Source organism: Chrysemys picta, chromosome 20 (assembly GCF_011386835.1).
Source record: "Chrysemys picta bellii isolate R12L10 chromosome 20, ASM1138683v2, whole genome shotgun sequence".
Classification (NCBI taxonomy): domain Eukaryota; kingdom Metazoa; phylum Chordata; order Testudines; family Emydidae; genus Chrysemys; species Chrysemys picta.
The window spans coordinates 1,836,280-1,855,790 of record NC_088810.1 but is presented as its reverse complement, the minus strand read 5'-3'; the positions used below and the strand labels follow the sequence as shown (position 1 = coordinate 1,855,790).

The 19,511-nt window shown below is 64.6% G+C and overlaps 1 protein-coding gene across 2 annotated transcripts; it reads left to right on the top strand.

Annotated features, from left to right (window-relative positions):
- The first annotated feature begins 1,053 nt into the window (after window positions 1-1,053).
- On the top strand, window positions 1,054-13,878 carry LOC101934958 (heat shock cognate 71 kDa protein-like). 2 transcript variants are annotated; one of them, XM_065573951.1, is made up of 9 exons: window positions 1,054-1,182; window positions 5,016-5,225; window positions 5,843-6,048; window positions 6,817-6,969; window positions 7,723-8,278; window positions 9,535-9,737; window positions 10,312-10,510; window positions 10,823-11,055; window positions 13,458-13,878. In XM_065573951.1, exons 2-9 carry the CDS (start codon window positions 5,021-5,023, stop codon window positions 13,638-13,640), a joined length of 1,938 nt encoding a protein of 645 aa, XP_065430023.1. In that variant the 5' UTR covers window positions 1,054-1,182; window positions 5,016-5,020; the 3' UTR covers window positions 13,641-13,878. The 2 variants fall into 2 exon arrangements, with proteins under 2 accessions (XP_065430023.1, XP_065430022.1); XM_065573950.1 differs by lacking the exon at window positions 1,054-1,182 and adding an exon at window positions 3,342-3,372.
- The last annotated feature ends 5,633 nt before the right edge of the window (window positions 13,879-19,511 follow it).

Below are 19,511 nucleotides of genomic sequence, written 5' to 3'. Positions count from 1 at the left end.
GGTGCCCCTCACTCCTGACCCACAGCCCCCTGCTAGCCCAGCCCTGCCCCCTCCCACTCCAGCTCTGCCGGTGCCCCTCACTCCCGACCCGCAGCCCCCTGCGAGCGCAGCCCTGGGCCAAGAGGCTGACCTCTGCTCTGGTTCTGCAGTGTCCTTTAGTGGGTTTTCTTGAGACTGGGAAACTCATTTCACTTGTGACCTCTAACAGGATTTGAACCCAGCACTGCATGGGACCTTTCCCCTCTAGAGGGCACCAGCCCCAATCCGGTCACAGGGCAGGGACTGGCTGGCTCAGGGGGGCAGGGAATGGGACACGGGGCCTTTCCCCTCTAGGGGGCGCTGGCCCCGATCCACCCACAAAGCTGCAGTCCCCATGGGGGAGTTCTGGGGAATACACCTGTGAAAGGTGTTGGGAAGTTCTCAGCTTGTCCCCGAACCTGCCTCCTGGGGGGCTCAGAACCTTCTTCCAATTCCCGGCCTCGATGGGCCCCTTTATCCCCACTTGTTCCCGTCCCAGCACTGTTCTCCGGCTGGACCAGCTCGTCCCAGGGGCTGGGGGGCAGGGGTGGGGGTAATAGAAAAAGAGGACATCTGGTCACCCTATTGGGGGTTGGGGGGGCACACTGGCTGTGGGGGAGGGAGCATTTGGCCGGGGGCCTGGGGGGGGCTGTGCGGGGGCACATGGGCCTGGAGGCTGGGAGGGGATTGGCAGGGGAGGGGGCCAGGGGTCGCTGGGGTGCTCTGGGGGCCACACTGGCCAAGGGGGGTTAACCACCCCTGGAGCCATCTCCATGCCAAGGTAAGGGGGGGGTCTCCCCCGCCCCCCCCCCCCTTTTGTGTCACCTGCCTAGTCCCAAAATAACCCCCTGGCCGGGCTACCATTAGTCCCTCCCCCTTGGGAGGGGGGCCCGATGGGGGCGGGGCCGGCTCAGCCCAGGACCCTCCCAGCTCCCCAAAGCGTCCAGCCCGATGCCAATTCCGGCAGCTGCGCCCCCCCGGGCCCGGTGACGGAGCGGCCCAGGCCGGCCCCGATTGGCCCAGGCAGGCGGCCAAGTCCAGAAGCTTCTGCAAAGGGGCGGCGGGGTGGGGGGCCGGACCCGTATATAGCGGGGGGGGGGGCGCCGGGCCGGAACGTAGCCACAGCTGGGGCGCAGGGACCTACCCGGGGCGCACGGAGCCAAGGTAGCGGGGGAGGTTTCGGGGCCTGGGGGGGCAGGTTCCTTGCGGGGGGGGCCGGCCATGGTCACGCCAGGAGATGTTTTTACCAGTGTTTATTCACGTGCTGGCGTTCGCCGCTGCTGTTTTCCCTCTGGCTGGAGCCGGGCTGACAGGGGGGAGGGTGCTAGGACTCCTGGGTTCTTACTTTGGGGAGGGTTTCTCTCCCCAGCTCTTCAGGGGAGTGGGTGGTCTAGTGGATTGGGGGAGAGGGCTGGGAGTCAGGACTCCTGGGTTCTCTCCCTACCTAGATTGCTAAGTGGCTGGGGGGGGGGGGGGGGGAAATCCCATTGTGCCTCAGTTTCCCCATCCCAGCAGAGCTAATAACTTGCCTTCCTGGGGCCGGTGAAGGTCTCCCCGCCGGGACCCGGTCCATATACGGCAAAACAGCGTCACCCCCAGAAATAGTCTGGCGGGCAGCCCCTGGCCCAGCACCCAGGGCCCCGCTCTGGCTGCGGGAGGGGGGGTGGCAGGGGGTGTTTCTCCCACTTGGGGCCAGCCAACCCCCAGCTAGCCCCTGGCTCTCACCCCTCCCTGCCTCTCGGGACACGCTAGCCTCTGGAAACGTAATTCTTGGGGTGGTGCCCTGTAAATAGGGGTAACCCCCACGCATCCCCACATTTTGCAGCTAAAACAGCTTCCCACCCTTGCTGCCAAAGGTCTGGGCATAATTGGGGGCTCTGGCGGTGGATTGCCCCCCGGCGGAGGGGTCTCTGGTTTGGGGGGTATCCCCAGCTGCAGGGGCTCTGGGTGGCGGGTCCCCCCACACTGCCCCCCCCCTCCCTCATTTGCCCTGAGCTCGGAAGCGGGGGATTAGGGGTTAACTGGAGGAATCCACCCAGCTCGGAAGTTTCAGAGGCTGCAGAAACGAGACCTGCGAATCCCGGGGAGGGGGGGACCCTCCATTGGGGCCCCCGTATCTCCAAAGCCCCGGGTCCAAACCGCTTCAAACTTCCCCCCTCGATCCTGCCCCGCTCCCCGAACCGCCCTGCCGAGTTTGGGCCCGATCGGCCCCTCCCTGGGGATTTTAGCCGGGACGCACCACTGGCCTCCAGGGCGGGCTGGAGTGGCGCAGCACGAATCCAGGGGCTGTCAGCGCGGCCGGGGCGGGGCAGGGTTTGGGGCGTCGCTCGGGGGGCGCCTGTCACGGCCCCACTGGGGGGCTGGGAACAAACCGTGCCGGGGCGACGCCCTGCTGGCTGCAAAACACCCCCGCCCCCTTATCTGCGCGCCAGACATGGACAGCCCGGGCGGGGGGGGGACTGTGAAATAGGGTCTTCCCCCCCCCGCACTGCTCAACTTGCTGCATTGGCAGCAACCCCTTTCCAGAGCCCGCGATAGAACCCAGGAGTCCTGGCTCCTGCCCCCCCTGCGCTATCCACTAGCCCCCACTCCTCTCCCAGACCTGGGGAGAGAACCCAGGAGTCCTGGCTCCTGCCCCCCCTGCTCTACCCACTAGCCCCCACTCCTCTCCCAGACCTGGGGAGAGAACCAAGGAGTCCTGGCTCCCATCCTCCCTGCTCTAACCACTAGACACCACTCCCTCCCTGAGCTGGGGAGAGAACCCAGGAGTCCTGGCTCCCACCCTCCCTGCTCTACCCACTAGACCCCACTCCCTCCCTGAGCTGGGGTGCGAATTAGGACTCCTGGGTTCTATCCCTGGGTTGCAGGGGCCGGAGCAGGGAGGGCTGGGAGCCAGGACTCCTGGGTTCACACTATCTGTTCGGACACCCGGTTCTCGTGCTGGCTGTGACGTTGGGAGCTGCGTTCTGTGCTGTCCGTTCCCGGCACTCCCCAGAGCCAGCGCCCGGAGACGGCGGGAGCGCCCTGCCCCGACCACAGGCCCCGCCACTGGCGACTAGTGGAGCCTTTCACCATGTCTCTCGGGCAAGGGCACAGCCGGGCGGGGCTCTGAGCCGGGGGCTCCAGCTCTTATCGCTCGGATGCTGGCACAGGACAGCTGATAACGGGGGGGGGGGGGGGGGGGGGGAATAATTCAGGTCCTAACTCCAGCGGAGCATGAGCTGTGTGTGTGGCCCTGAAAACCCACCGGTCTCTTCTAGCGCCCTGCCAGGACCTGCATGTGGGGCCGGGTGCCCGGCTGGCATAAGGAAAACCCGACTCCAGGAGAGCGAAGGCCCATGGACCCCAGCCGGGGTCAGGCTCTGTCCCGAGTGCTGGGCTAGGCCGCGCTTCATAGAACTGCACACAACTGAGTGATGGGGGAGTGAGGTCAACTGGCTAGAGCCAGGACTCCTGGGTTCTCTCCCCGGCTCTGGAAGGGGAGTGAGGTCTAGTGGTTAGAGCGGGGGGGGTGCTGGGAACCAGGACTCCTGGGTTCTCTCCCCAGCTCTGGAAGGGGAGTGAGGTCTAGTGGTTAGAGCGGGGGCTGGGAGCCAGGACTCCTGGGTTCTCTCCCCAGCTCCGGGAGGGGAGTGGGGGCTGGTGGTTAGGGCAAGGGGGGCTGGGAACCAGGACTCCTGGGTTCTCTCCCCAGCTCTGGGAGGGGAGTGGGGTCTAATGGTTAGAGCAGGGGGTGCTGGGAGTCAGGACTCCTGGGTTCTCTCCCCAGCTCTGGGAGGGGAGTAGGGTGCAGTGGTTAGAGCAGGGGGGTCCCTTCACGGAGTAGGAATGAGCAGCTTCCCTCTCTGGGGTGCCAAAGGGGTGCTGGCAGTCTCGGCCAAGCTTTGGGGTGGGGGGGTGCATGGGCTGTACCCTGGGACCGGCAGGGTCCCCCAGGGAGATGGGGGTGTTACCCCAGGCCTGAGCTGTGAGCGCCCCCTCTCCTCTTGCGTAAACTCCCTGTCCCACTGCCAGCTGGCAGCGCTGCCCCATGGATCCGCCGGGGGGGGCACAGGACCTGCGATTGGCTGGGCAGCCGGGCGGGCCGCCCCCTTGGGCCAGGGGCCAGCGAGGACCGTGTTTCTAGAAAGACCGGTGGGGGCGCGGGGCCAGGAGAGGGTCTGGAGCCCCGACCCGGGCTGTTCCAGCAACTTCGCTCGGCTCCCTCCGGCGGAGAGGGACCGACGGACACACGGGGCTCCCCCCTCCAGCAGGGGGCAGCAGGGACCGGGGACAGATGGGGACACACACAGGAGATTAGCCTGTCGATCTAGATACAGAATTGGGGGGGTTTATCGTTCTGACGGATAATATCGGTGTTTACAAAAATCTATTTGAACGTTCCCCACTGCAGGAAATTGGGGGGTGGGTCTCGGGTGACCAGACGTCCCGCTATTCGGGGCTTTGTCTCGGATCCTATTACCCGTCCCGATTTTTCACCCTTGCTCCTGGTCCCGCTGGGTGGGTCAGACGTTAACTCTTTAACGACTGCCACTGAGATGGCCGGCCTCCCGTGGGAATCCCTGGGATCCCAGGCGCTTCTCGGGCAGCGGTGCTCTCGCGGGGCTGATGGGTCCAGCAGTGAGAGAAACGCACCCGGTGGGTTGGTGTGCGGGCCGGGGCACCAACCTCGGGTTTCAAAATCACATCCTTCCGACCCTCTAGAAACTGCCACAGACACAGGGCCCATCTGGCCCGATATCTTCCTCCCCCACGCCTCAGATGGGACCCTGGAATTCGAGCTTAACAGTGGATCCTACTGAACTAAATTCTGTTAACATTAGTATACCTATGGGAGGGGAGTGGTGTCTAGTGGTTAGAGCAGGGGGCTGGGAGCCAGGACTCCTGGGTTCTCTCCTCAGCTCTGGGAGGGGAGTGAGGTCTGGAGGGTTAGATTGGTGGGGCTGGGAGCCAGGACTCCTGCATCCCATTTGACCCCCTCCCTTCCCCCTTTGCAGCCAAGATGTCGAAGGGCCAAGCTGTAGGCATTGACCTGGGCACCACCTACTCCTGCGTGGGGGTTTTCCAGCATGGCAAAGTGGAGATCATTGCCAACGACCAGGGCAACCGCACCACGCCCAGCTATGTGGCCTTCACAGACACTGAGCGCCTCATCGGGGACGCCGCCAAGAACCAGGTGGCCATGAACCCCACCAACACCGTCTTCGGTGAGCGCCAGCACGCAGGGCCTGTCCCCTCTAGGGGGCGCTGGCTCCGATCTAGACCCAGGATAGCGACTGGCTGGCTCAGGGGGGCGGGGAATGGGGCATGGGGCCTTTCCCCTCTAGGGGGCGCTGGCTCTGATCCAGCCCCAGGGTAGGGACTGGCTGGCTCAGAGGGGCGGGGAATGGGGCATGGGGCCTGTCCCCTCTAGGGGGCGCTGGCTCCGATCAGGCCCCAAGGCGGGGACTGGCTGGCTCGGGTGATGGGGAAAGGGATCTGGATCTCTTCCCCTCTGGGCTGGTGGCCAAGGACAGTCTGATCCCTGTGTGAATCAAATTGGTGGGTTCTGATCCAGGCAGGACAGGGGTCCCTTTGCAGAAACCCCTTGGCAGGGAGTGGGTGGGGGATGCTATCTTTAGGGAGGAGCAAGGAGCCCCTTGGGGGGACCACCGGGGGGCCCCAGATCCCTAGAGGGAGGGGGCAGAGGGGTAGCTTGACCCTGAGGGAGCTGGTGGGGGCTCTGATCTGGGGAGAGGGTGTGGAGGCTGGAGCCCCTCGGGATTCCCCGTCCCTGTCTCCCACTGACCCCCACCCCTCTATCCCTTTCCCCCACCCCACCCAGATGCCAAGCGCCTGATTGGCCGGCGCTACGATGACCCGGTGGTGCAGTCGGACATGAAGCACTGGCCCTTCCAGGTGATCAACGACGGGGGTCGGCCCAAGGTGCAGGTGGAGTACAAGGGTGAGACCAAGACCTTCTATGCCGAGGAGATCTCCTCCATGGTGCTCACCAAGATGAAGGAGATTGCCGAGGCCTACCTGGGCAAGGTGAGGGCTGGGGGATGGGGCCAAGAGGCATGGGGGTGGGGCATGCCTGGAGGGTGGGGCCAAGAGGAATGGGGGTGGGGCATGCCTGGAGGGTGGGGCCAAGAGGCCTGGGGGCAGGGCATGCCTGGGGTTGGGGCCAAGAGGCCTGGGGGTGGAGCATGTCTAGGGGTGGGGCCAAGAGGCCTCGGGGTGGAGCATGTCTAGGGGTGGGGCCAAGAGGCCTTGGGGGTGGGGCCAAGAGGCCTGGGGGCAGCGCCAGATAAGACCTGGGGGCCTGGGCCATGCTGGACCCTACTTTGGAAGCTGGGCCAGGGAGTGGGTCAGAGTGGGGCGGGGGAAAGAGGGGCTGGGAGCCAGGACTCCTGGGTTCTGTCCCCGGCTCTGGGGGGCGTCTAGTGGGTTAGAGCAGCTTCCTTCCCCCTAAGCGCCCAGTGCCCGTATGCTGAGACCTGCTAAACAGTTATCTCAATGCCTGGACTGGGCCCCACAGCCCGGGCTCCTGCGCCCCTGGGGACCCCACCGCCCCGGCCTGTCCCGAGGCCCCCACTCAATGAGCCTCTGGCAGGGTTTGAACCTGTGGCACCAGAGTGCCCGCCGTGGGCTGGAGGAGGCGCTCTGATAGCCGGCAGCAGTAGTAGATCGTTACCTTCTGGGGCAAAAGGGATGAGAAGGGAGCTTCCCCCAGGTCCTGTCTCCCCCACACGCACCCTCCTTTTGGGGGGGAGGCAGCCCCAGCTTCCACTGACCTGCCCGTCCCCCCCCCCGCAGACGGTCACCAACGCGGTCATCACCGTGCCGGCCTATTTCAACGACTCCCAGCGCCAGGCCACCAAGGACGCCGGCACCATCGCCGGGCTGAACGTCCTGCGCATCATCAACGAGCCCACGGCCGCCGCCATCGCCTACGGGCTGGACAAGAAGGTGAGCAGGGAACGGGGGGCCCTGCCCCGGCCTCTAGGGGGTGCCCATTCGGGACTGGCTGGCCCCAGGGTGTGGGGGGATGGGATATGGGGGCCCTGTCCTGGCCTCTGGGGGGCGCCCAGGCTGGCCCCAGGGTGTGGGGGGAAGGGATATGGGGGCCCTGCCCCTCTAGGGGGTGCCCATCTGGGACTGGCTGGCCCCAGGGTGTGGGGGGATGGGATATGGGGGCCCTGCCCCGGCTTCTGGGGGCGCCCATACGGGACTGGCTGGCCCCAGGGTGTGGGGGGAAGGGATATGGGGGCCCTGCCCCGGCCTCTAGGGGGCGCCGATCGCAGTCTGGCTGGCCCCATGGTGGGGATGGGGGGCAGAGCGATGGGATATGGGCCCTGCCCTGGCCTCTAGATGGTGCCGATCTGGGACTGGCTGGCCCCAGGGTGTGCGGGGAGAGGATGGGACAGGGGGCCCATCCTCTGTAAGCCTAGGGAGCGGGGGACTGGCTAGCTTGGGAGAACAGGGAAGAGGGCTGGGGGGCTGCCCCTCTGGGCGGGGGGGGGGTTGGCTGGCTGGCTCAGAGGGGGATGGGATCCAGGGGTCCCGTCCCTGTGGGGAACAGGCTCTAGGGGGCCCTGCGCACTTTGCAGTGTGGGGACTGGCTGGCTAGCTCGGGGTGGGGATTGGGAATGGGATCCGAGTGGGGGGGACACCTGGGGGTCCTGCCCCCCCCCGGCATGCTCCATCTCCTCCCCCCCGCAGGTGGGCGGGGAACGCAACGTGCTGATCTTCGACCTGGGCGGGGGCACCTTCGACGTCTCCATCCTGACCATCGAGGACGGGATCTTCGAGGTGAAGTCCACGGCGGGCGACACCCACCTGGGGGGCGAGGACTTCGACAACCGCATGGTCAACCACCTGGTGGCGGAGTTCAAGCGGAAGCACAAGCGGGACGTGACGGGCAGCAAGCGGGCGGTGCGGCGCCTGCGGACGGCCTGCGAGCGCGCCAAGCGCACCCTCAGCTCCTCCACCCAGGCCTCGGTGGAGATCGACTCGCTCTACGAGGGCGTGGACTTCTACACGGCCATCACCCGGGCCCGCTTCGAGGAGCTCAACGCCGACCTGTTCCGCGGCACGCTGGAGCCCGTGGAGAAGGCCCTGCGGGACGCCAAGCTGGACAAGGCCCAGGTGCACGACGTGGTGCTGGTCGGCGGCTCCACCCGCATCCCCAAGATCCAGAAACTGCTGCAGGATTTCTTCAACGGGCGGGAGCTTAACAAGAGCATCAATCCCGACGAGGCCGTGGCCTACGGCGCCGGTGAGGGGCGGGGCGGGGCAGGATGATGGAGGGGGAGAGGCAGGGCGATGGATGGGGGGAGGGACCGGGCGGGGCGATGGATGGATGCGGGGAGGGGCGGGGCAATGGATGGGAGCAGGGGGCACGGCAGGGAGCTTGGAAGAGCAGTGATGAGGGGAGGGGAAGGGGGTGGAGCAGTGGGGGAGGGTCAGAGAGGAGTGGATGGGGGCTCCAGGGCGGTGGGAGAGGGTCAGACGGGGGTAAATGAGGGACGTGGGGGAAGGCTTGGAGAGGCAATGCTGGAATAGCCGGCGTGTGCTGGGGGGGCTCGGAAGGGTGGGGGGAGGCTCAGGTTGAAGGGGGTAGGTGAGGTGTGGGGGACGGGGCTTGGAGGGGCAGTGATGGGGGAGAGGGGGCTTGGAGGGGCGGGATGGGGTGGGGGAGGGGAGGGAGTAGTGCGGGGAGGGGCAGAGAGGAGTGGATGGGGGCTCAGGGGCAGTGGGGGAAGGATGAGATGGGGGTGCTGAGGGAGGGTCAGACGGGGGTAAATGAGGGGCGTGGGGGAAGGCTTGGAGGGGCAATGCTGGAGAGGGGAGGGAGCAGTGGGGGAGGGTCAGAGAGGAGTGGATGGGGGCTCCAGGGCGGTGGGAGAGGGTCAGACGTGGGGTAAATGAGGGGCGTGGGGGAAGGCTTGGAGGGGCAATGCTGGAATAGACGGGGTGTGCTGGGGGGCTCGGAAGGGTGGGGGGAGGCTCAGGTTGAAGGGGGTAGGTGAGGTGTGGGGGATGGGGCTTGGAGGGGCAGTGATGGGGTAGGCAGGGCAGCTGAGGGGAGGGGCACTGGAGGGTAGGTCAGACGGGGGTAGATGGGGCAGGTTCGGGGTGGGGGAGGCGTAGATAGGGGTCTTGAAGGGGCAGTGATGGGGCAGGGGCAGATGGGGAGGTGGACAGTGGGGGGCGTGGGAGGGGGCGTGGCGGGGTAAGGGGGCAGACGGTGGGGGGCTGGAGGCCATGGCGTGATGCTGTCCAGGGCAGGGACATGACGGGGGGCTGGCTCTGGAGAAGTCCTCCCCCCCCCCCATGCAGAGATTGGGGTTACGCCGTGCGAACGGGGTCCCGGGCACATCTCTGAATGAGCCCCCCTGGCATAAATTATGCAAATGAGCCATTAGTGGGTGCATATATGATGCCTTCCAGTGGTGGATCCGACCCTGGGCCCGGGCTGGGGGGACCCCGGTGCCTCGCTGACCCTCCCCCCCCGTTCCTCCCGCCCCCCAGCGGTCCAGGCGGCCATCCTGTCAGGCGACAAGTCGGAGAACGTGCAGGACCTGCTGCTGCTGGACGTGACGCCCCTGTCCCTGGGCATCGAGACGGCCGGCGGCGTCATGACGGCCCTGATCAAACGCAACACGACCATCCCCACCAAGCAGACCCAGACCTTCACCACCTACTCCGACAACCAGCCCGGCGTGCTGATCCAGGTGGGGGGGACGGGCCGAGCGGGGGGGCAGGCTGCTGGGCATGGGGGGAGGGGGACGGAGAGCTCCTGGAGGGTAGCGCCAAGCAAGGAGGGGGTGGGCACAGAGCTGGGGGATGCAGGCCGGGAGAGGGTGCAGATTTTGGGGGGCTCAATAGGGAGGTGCAGAGAGCAGAGGGGGGCTCACCCAGGTGTGTGGGGAGGGAATAAAGCACATGGGGGTGCAGCATGACGGCTGTGTGGTTTGGGGGAGCCTAGGAGACATGGGGGAAGGGTGCAGACCGGGGGACACACAGTTGCGGGGGGAGGATGGGCATGGGGCACCGCAGCGGGGGTGGGGGGTGTTGCCAAGCTGTGGGGCATCACCAGGAGGGTGGCTGGGGCAGGGGTGCAGAGAGCAGCAAGTACCCAGAGATGAGCCCCCCAAAATGACAAGGAGGGAAGCTCGGGGGGAGGGGGTGTCTGACTGGGCAGTGGGGAGCAGGGCTGGGCATGACCAGGGGGCGTGGGACCCCATGCCCGTCCGCAGGCTGGTGCAGCCGGTTCCCTTCTAACCCCCTGCCTGGCGCCCGCCGCAGGTCTTCGAGGGCGAGCGGGCCATGACCAAAGACAACAACCTGCTGGGCAAGTTTGAGCTGACGGGCATCCCGCCCGCCCCCCGGGGGGTGCCCCAGATCGAGGTGACCTTCGACATCGATGCCAACGGCATCCTCAACGTCTCAGCCGTGGACAAGAGCACGGGCAAGGAGAACAAAATCACCATCACCAACGACAAGGGTGAGAACCCAGGCGTCCGGCCCCCAACCCTGCCCTAACCCTCTAGACCCCAGAGCCAGGGAGAGAACCCAGGAGTCCTGGCTCCCAGCCCCCCAGACCCCACTCCCCTTCCTGAGCCAGGGAGAGAACCCAGGCGTCCGGCCCCCAACTCTGCTCTAACCCACTAGACCCCAGAGCTGGGGAGAGAACCCAGGAGTCCTGGCTCCCAGCCCCCCTGCTCCAAACACTTGACCTCATTCCCCTCCCCGAGCCGGCAAGAGAACCCAGGCGTCCGGGAGGCCCCGTGCTGAGCCAGTCTCCTGTCCCCAACAGGCCGGCTGAGCAAGGAGGAAATCGAGCGCATGGTGCAGGAGGCGGAGCAGTACAAAGCAGAGGACGAGGTCCAGCGGGAGAAGATCGCGGCCAAGAACTCGCTGGAGTCGCTGGCCTTCAACATGAAGAGCACGGCCGAGGACGAGAAGCTGAAGGACAAGCTGGCGCCCGAGGACAAGCAGAAGATTCTGGACAAGTGCAACGAGGTCATCAACTGGCTGGACCGGAACCAGGTGAGGTGTGGGGGTGCGGGGCCTCTGGGCGGGGCCGGAACCGGGGATGGGGCATCTGGGCTGGGCTGGAACCGGGGATGGGGCATCTGGGCTGGGCTGGAACCGGGGATGGGGACTCTGGGCTGGGCTGGAACTGGGGGGCGGGGAGGAGTTGGAGAACCAGGCATGCTTGGAGGTCCATGGTGAGGGAGAGGAGGGGACCAGAGCTTCAGGGAGACCCTAGCTCCCCTCCCAGAGCTGGGGAGAGAACCCAGGAGTCCTGGCTCCTAGCCCCCCCCCACTCTCAATACTAGACCCCCAGCTCTGGGGGGGGGGAGTGGGATAGAATGCACGTCCCCCCTCCCCACCCCCACCCCCCACCCCCACCCCCCACCAGACGGTCCCAGAGCTGGTGTCCCGTCCCCCCCCCTCCCCCCCCCGATAAGATGAAATGACCCTTCCCACCAGCAGCAATGGGGCGGACCGCTGGGTCACTCTGCGCGCGCGCACACACACGCACACACACACACACACACACACACACAGAGCTGGGTGCCAGGCCTGTGCCTTGTTGCCTGATTTAGGGTGTTAATAATATTAATTTGGATAATCTGGGTTTTCGGCTAAGATAAAAGTTCTTGTCCCGAATCAGGCTCCACAGAATTTACAAAGGACCCTCGGGGCTCTGACAGGAAGCTCGCGCTGAGACCGCTAGAGCCTTAAAGACTTTTTATTGAAATCAGTGAAATAATAATTAAATGGTAAAACACTCAGAGTTACAAAGTGACAATTGCATCACTGCTCTTCAGAAGAGACACCTGATATTACGCTATTCTGTGCTACAAAGCTTTGGTTACCGAACTCACACCCGTCCTCATAACCTGGTGGGGAGAGACAGGACCAGCCTCGCGGTTCAGGTTTCTCAGTTCTTGAGTGAGGGATGCAGTGCTTGGAAGAAGCTAATGCTAAGAGCTACCGAAGCGAACTTGGGGTTTACTTAACTAACTTGAACTTAAAATCAAAACCAAGAACAAAAGCTTAGAGAAACCAAGTTTAGCCCTAGTACCCTTGAAACTTAAGAAGAACAAGGACCACCTAATAGTAGTAGAATCATAGAATCTCAGGGTTGGAAGGGACCTCAGGAGGTATCTAGTCCAACCCCCTGCTCAAAGCAGGACCAATTCCCAACTAAATCCACAAATAGCCCCCTCAAGGTGGTTTGAGCATTGGCCTGCTAAACCCAGGGTTGAGAGTTCAACCCTTGAGGGGGCCACTTAGGGATCTGGGGCAAAAATCTGTCCGGGGATTGGTCCTGCTTTGAGCAGGGGGTTGGACTAGAGACCTCCTGAGGTCCCCTCCAACCCTGAGATTCGGTGATTCTAACTCAAAACCCTGGGTTTAGCAGACCAATGCTCAAACCACTGAGCTATCCCAGGTAGTCATAGAGGGTAGACTAGAAGAGGAAGAGGAATACTCTAGTGAGGTGGGTCACCTCTTTTATAGGCCGGAAATCCTTCCTCCTCTCCCCAAATTGCATTCCTCACCCACAAAATGTTCGGGTACGCTTAGCCCGTGGGCTAGCGTTTGTGCGTAGTCATGACATGTCCATGCGCACATATATTATTTCTGTTCTTTAGTAATTTGAGTTCTTTCCTGGGGGGGTACCTGTGACGTCTGTGGGTACCAGCTTGGAAACCCCCTTGGACCTTTCTTCCATTGTCTGTTTGACTAGATAAAAGGTCTTAGACAGATGCGTGGGCGCAGGTAAAAGATCGTAATAGAGATGCGCTAACTCCGCCTTAGCGTAACATACAGGATAGGGCCTCCAGTCCCTTTGCATTACAGCCAAACTTCCTTTCATATAAACCTATTACAATAAACCAAATACTATAGATATATGCAAGCAAGCAGGTTAGTCCTATAGGCTACGGCCTGCAGGTGGGCGCTTCTCCCACCGGGTGGCGGCAGAGAGCCGAGCCCGAGTTCCAGCATCTGCAGAGCCCCTCAGCCAGGCGGGGACCGGGGCTGGGGGGGGCCCTGTTGCAGAGGCTGGGGGTGGGATGTCTAGGCTTGGGGGCAGCCTCCCATGGAACCTCTGCAGGGCGAACGGGGCTCGGCAGCCCAGAGCTAGGGCGGCCCCAGCGTCTCCCCTGGCTCCTAGCAGCCTCCTCTCTGGGGGGCAGACGGAGAGATCAACCGGGGCCCTGTTGTCTCCCCCCCCCTCCGGAGGGAGGCTCCCTAGATCTGAGGGGCCTCAGGGAGCAACGGGTGGGGCCGGGTGGACCCGCTGTGCTGTCCTGTATGGGTGGGAACAGCCGCAGAGCCCCCCCCCATCTGTGAAGCCTGGGTGGATACCAGCCGGGGGAGATGCATTGGGGCTGGCGTGCAGGGGGTTAACTCTGCCCCATGCCTCCCCCCAACAGATGGCGGAGAAGGAGGAATACGAGCACCAGCAGAAGGAGCTCCAGAACCTCTGCAACCCCATCATCAGCAAGCTGTACCAGGGTGCCGGCGGTGGCATGCCTGGGGGGATGCCCGGGGGCTTCCCCGGGGCCGGCGGGGCTGCGGGAGGCTCCTCCGGACCCACCATCGAGGAGGTGGATTGAGACACCCGGCCACGGAGCCCGTCCTTCCCCAGCCAGGCCGACACAGACATCGCACATCCCCGGGGAAAGGGGCGGGTCACTGGCTGGCTTACCCCATGGCTTTCCCAGGAGTCTCTGCTCTAGCGGGGACCCCGCTCCCCCCAACTATGACTTGCTGTTTAGTGGGGGTCAGCCCCCACCCCCTGCCACTGCATTGAGAATCCAGCTGTCGGCTCAGAATAAATTATTGTGCCAGTTTCACATGCTGGGCCAGTGTTGCCTCGTTTTTGGGGGGGTGCTTGGAGCTGAAATGTCGGTCCAGGGTGCAGCATGGACCTGGCTGGATGTAGGGGACGGGGGAGAGCTGGGGCTGGAACCCAGGAGTCCTGGGGGAGAACGTAGGCTCTCTGCGACGCCAGGCGCTCGAGCTCCTCAGCTTAAGCCAAGGATGGCTTGGGGGGCTGCGATCCCCGTGTCTCGGTACCGACGTGGGGGACACGTCTCTGATCACGGGCTCTTCCGTCGAGCGGGGGCAGATCTGACAGGCTCCGGAAGGTGAAGCCGGCCCGAGTCAGCGTGGAAATAAGGCGTCAGTTTGTAACCAGCAGAGTAGTTGCCCTGGGACACTTTCCTGCGGGCCGTGGGGGTAGATGCGGCAGCGCTCGCGACTTTTAAACCAGGCTGGGGTGGTTTTTTAACCCTCCGCTCGTGTTAATTCAGGGCCTGTCTCTGGCCTGTGTTACGCAGGGAGCAGATTACGGGATCAGCCCGGTCCCTCGTGGGCGTGGAAGGGCTGAGCCCTCAATGCTGAGCTAAGAGGGTGCTTCCATCCGTGGGGCAGCAGAAGTAGGGCTGTTACCCTGTGTGGGCCAGCGCAGAGCTCGCTTCACTCTCGTCTTCCCATGAGCTCGCCCCCTGCTCTAAGCCGCTCCCAGGTGGGCGGGTTGCCTCTTGCAGGGCTTAAGAAGGGGGTTTTTTGTTTTCTTTCGCCTTCCCCTGGGAGCAGCCACGCTCAGCCCCGGCCAGGCTGGGCTCTTGCCCTCAGCTCCTCCAGGGCAATCCAGGTTGTGCTCTAGATCAAACTGAGAGCCGGATGTGGGGCTGGGAAGGAATTCTCCCCACAACTCAGACTGATACACCTGACCCCCCCCCCCCCGGTCTAGCCCCTGGACCCCACACCCTTCCCAGAGCTGGGGAGAGAACCCAGGCGTCCGGGCTCTCATTTCCACCTGCCCATGCTGCTTTTAGGGAGAGTTCTGCCTCCCCGCTGTACCCCTGGGGCTTCTACCTGGCTCTTTCCTGCTCCCCCCGAGGAGATGCTGACATCTGCAGGGCTGACGGCAGGGAAGGGCCAGTCCAGGTTCCAGGCCGCTCGCGGGTTTATGGTCAGGGATTAGGGTGGCCGCTCCCAGCTCATTTTCTGGCCTGTCTCCCTTTTCCAAACATCCACCCACGTAGCCATCACGGGGCTCCCTGCTCGGGCCCTAGTTCTCTAGGGCCTAGGGGGGAGTTTCTGCAATATTTTCAGGAGACCCACCCGTGCCTCAGTTTCCCTTTGTACTCTGTGTGGTTACGCGGGGGAGGTAGGAATGTTATGGCTGCTCTGGGGCACACAGCAAGACATAGGTGTGGGTGGGGGGGCCAGGCTGGCTGGGCTGCAGTAAATGGGATCCTTAAGTGACACCCCCCCCCATCGATGCAGCATCCCAAAGAGATGAGGGGAAAGCCCCGTGGCCCAGACGGAAGGAGGTTCCCCCACCCCTCCCAGCTGGAGTGAGATGGGACCAGCAGGGGTAGCTGCTCTCCCCCGGCACCTAAGGGGGCCGAGGGCGACAGAACCCACCATGGCTCTGAAAAGCTGGGGGTAGCCCCAAGCCTGTGGAGCCCACGTCCTCTGGGCGGCTGTTTGGGGGTCCGGCTGGGGCGCAGGGCGATGGGAGCCGGGGGGAGCAGACGCAGCAGGTGGAAGAGGGGGACACACACCCATTACAATGCACAGGGACTGAACAGGGCGGGGAGGAAAAGCAGGTGCCGGAGCCTGGGGAGGACACGGGGAAATCAGGAGGGCCAGGCCAGAGTCACATCTCTAAGGCCTGGCCCCAGCCGGGCTCCTGCGTTCCTGGGGCGGGCGGGGGAAAGTCCCGGCTGGCTGCACATGCGAGAGACGCAGGCCGGAGCCGGGGGCCTGAGGCGGGAGGCGAGCGTACACAGCTGGGGTGGCGGCAGGAGCCAGGTGCCAGGGCCGGTAACCCGGGGGACGGAGCTCACAGGGGAAGAGATGGGGCCCAGAGATGGCTGGGGGAATTCGTGCAGCTCCAGCGCTCTGTTTAGTGCCACTGCAATGCAGCCAGCTCTGGGGAGGAGCCCTGGAAGATGGCAAAGGGGAAGACAAACGGCAGCGTGTCTCCCCGGAGGGGCTGCAGGGAGCCGGGACCAGCACTCTGAGGGGGAGAAAGAACCACCCAGTGGATTTATTAGGAGCTCAGTTTTTGAAGACTCTGCAGAGAGCCCCCCTGGCCCGCGCTCACCCACTAGCCCCCACTCCCCTCCCAGTGCTGGAGATAGAACCCAGGAGTCCTGGCTCCCCAGCTCTAACCCACCAGCCCCCGCTCCCTCCCAGAGCTGGGGAGAGAACCCAGGAGTCCTGGCTCCCAGCCCCTCTGCACTAACCACCAGCCCCACACTCCCCTCTCAGAGCCAAGGAGAGAACCCAGGCGTCCTGACTCCCAGCCCCCCTGCACTAACCACCAGGCCCCACACTCCCCTCTCAGAGCCAAGGAGAGAACCCAGGCGTCCTGACCCCCAGCCAGAGGGTGGCTGGAACGCCCCCAGGCTCTCCCAGGCAGGGGCAGGACTCCAGTGACTGTGGCCTGCTCGTGGGGCCCCGTGTCCTGCCCCAGTTTCAGCGACCTGGTGAGGGTGCCCCGGGCAGGGGTGAGGCTGTTTTTGTCTCGCTCCGGCCAGGCTGGCAGCTTCCACCTGCTCAACGTGGGGCACAGACTCGTGCTGGGGATAAAAGGGCCTGCTGCCCTGGGAGGGGCGAGAGAACCCAGGAGTCCTGATTCTCACCCCCCACCCACTTCCAACCAGGCTCTGGTGGGATTACACAGAGAGCAACGGAGGAGTCTTTGAGGCAGAGGATACCTGGGCTGGTTCCCCTACGTCCTCCTTGGGGCTGGGCACTAGGACTCCTGGGTTCTATCTGCAGCAATGGGAGGGGAGTGGGGGCTAGTGGTTAGAGCTGGGAGCCAGGACTCCTGGGTTCTATCCCCAGTTCTGGGAGGGGAGTGGGGTCAAGTGGTTAGAGCCAGGGAGCTGGAAGGAAGCCAGGACTCCTGTCTTATATTCTTCCTCTCTTGCCCCTTCTTTGTGTCTCTCTTTCTTTCCTTCCCTGCCTCTCGGGAGCTCTCTGGGCCCAGTCCCTCCCCCCCCCCCACCCCGGTGTCACATCGGGGGGGGGGGTCACACGAGCAGGGAGCAATGAATAGCACACCGAATGTCTCCACCCCTCTTTCTTTCCATCCCTCGCTCATGTTTTCCATCCCAGCCGCCCCCCACCTGCCCCAGCCGGCCTGGCCAGATTCCCCAACCCTGAGCCACCCGCCCAGCTCCCCTTTCTCCAGCGGGATGCGGCCGGCATCCATCCCTTCCCCACTGAGTCACCGGGCCCCAGCCGTGCACCCCGCCCGCTCCGGGCCCCGTCTTACCCCCTGGCCCTTCCAACGAGCCATGCGGCGTCGCTGGCTGGGTGCCCACGGCGGATCTGCCATGTGGGCCGAGCTGGGTGGCACCCGCGGAGAGGCAGGGCCCAGCGTGGGTATTTAGGGGATGATTCGCGGCAGCTCTCAGACTTGGCAGTGAAGGACAGACGGACGCAGGACGGGCGACAGGAGCACCCGACATTTCTCACCATGGCCAGGGTGCTGGCGCTAATCCCGCTGCTGGCGCTGCTCGCCCCAGGTAAAGAAGCCTCGGGGGCAGGGGGCGGAACCGACCAGGAAGGCCAGGCAGGCTGCCGGGGGGGGGGGGGCATCAGGACGCCTGGGTTCGGTTCCCAGCTGCTCTCGGAAGAGTGACTGAGCCTTGGAGTCCCCGTCTGTGAAATGGGGCGAAGGATCCTGCCGTTGGTTGCCTTGGAAGGTCTCCTGGGTAGGGGCTGTCTCTCGCTGTGTGGCCACGCAGCGCCCTGCACGATGGGACCCCAATGGCACTCGGGGCCATTCAGCCCCCTGGTCTCAGGTGGGGTCTGTGCAGCGCCTGGCACAGCAGGGAGGGGGGGGGGGTTCCCCAAACTTTTGATATGGTTGGGAGAGGCGAGGAGGAGGGACAATCCTGAGCCTGGGGGCGGGGGTTGGGCTGCAGGGGAAGGACCCCAGCCCGGGCTGAGGACTGGCCGCTTGTTAGCGAGCCACTCCCCTGTCCCCCCCAAGCCAGGTTTCCAAGCTCTTGGGTGGGGGGGGGAGGGACTTTAGGGGCATCAACGGGAGCTGAGCTGAGGGGGCCGAGAGAGCCCAGCTCTGGGGGGCTCCCAAACCTCTTGGGAAACACTCATGGCAAAAATCCTCTGGGAATTGGGGCCGTGCGGATCGGCTCACCCATTATGCAGGTGGGGAAACTGAGGCATGGGGCAGCATCCCTGAAAGACTGAGGGAGCCATACATAGAACCCAGGAATCCTGGCTCCTGCCCTGCCCCCCTCCCCTCCCCGAGCTTGGGATAGAACTTATCCCGTTCCCTCCCCCCTGAGCCAGCCGGTCCCACGCCCTGGGGCCGGATCAGGGTCAGCGCCCCCTAGTGCGGAAAGGCCCCGTGCCCCATTCCCTGAGCAGCCCGGGCGCTCTTGGGAGAACTTCCCCTCCCCCCTCAGCCGGCTTGAAGGCTTTGGGGTGGCCCCACCCCAGAAACAGGCTGTCCCGGATCCCAGATAAACACCCCAGCGTCGCCTCTCACCCCCTCCAGGGAGGTGAAACTGGTACAAATCGCCCAGAGAGGAGGAGCAGAACTAGCAACAACAGACCCACGCCATTCCCAGCCCCTGTCCCGGACTCCTGGGTTCTCTCCCCAGCTCTGGGAGGGGATCGAGGGCTGGTGGTTAGAGCAGGGGGGGCTGGGAGCCAGGACTCCTGGGTTCTCTCCCCAGCTCTGGGAGGAGAGCGGGGGCTGGTGGTTAGAGCAGGGGGGGCTGTGAGCCAGGACTCCTGGGTTTTCTCCCCGGCTGTGGGAGGGGAGTGGGGCCGAGTGGTTAGAGGGGAGGGGGCTGGTGGCCCGGACTCCTGGGTTCCTGGCTCTGATGTCCTTGTCTATCTCCCCCCAGCCTCCTGCCTGCAATGCAAGTCCTGCCAGGGGGAGTTTGGCTGCTCCGTGGAGACAGACGTGACCTGCAGCGAGGACGAATCCAGCTGCCGGACAGCTGTGCGCAGCGCCGCCGTGTGTGAGTCCCGGGGGCGGGGCGGCCTTCCCCGGGCGGGGGGACTCTGGGGGCAGGGACCGGCCCGTGGGCGCTGGGGGGCGGGGTTACAGCAGATAGAAAATGGGATGTGATTGTATCACAGCCTGTAAAGTCCGAGGGGAGTGGGGGGCAAGCAGGGACGGGGTGCGGGGTCATTGGGGGGCATGCAGATTGGGGGCAGGGGCCATGCAAGGCGGGGAACACTGGGGGGGAATGCAGAGCGGGGGGCATGCAAGGCAGGGGGCAGGCAGGGTCGGGGGCACTGAGGGCATGCAAAGGGATGTGGGGGGCATATAGACCCAGCTAAAATCTGGGGGGGACCATTATCTGGAGGGGGGGAATTGCCCCCTTGCCCCATAGGAACGGTGTCTCGGGGGGGGGCGGTTTCGGGCGCGGGGTGCCTGTCACGGAGTATTGGGGAACTCAGGGCCCTGCACCCCCGGC

Excerpts from the sequence above, each read along its gene's own strand:
- LOC101934958 (XM_065573950.1), top strand. Across the intron at positions 6,970-7,722 it reads CCTACGGGCTGGACAAGAAG|GTGGGCGGGGAACGCAACGT; the intron begins GTGAGCAGGGAA and ends TCCCCCCCGCAG. Across the intron at positions 9,738-10,311 it reads AGCCCGGCGTGCTGATCCAG|GTCTTCGAGGGCGAGCGGGC; the intron begins GTGGGGGGGACG and ends CGCCCGCCGCAG.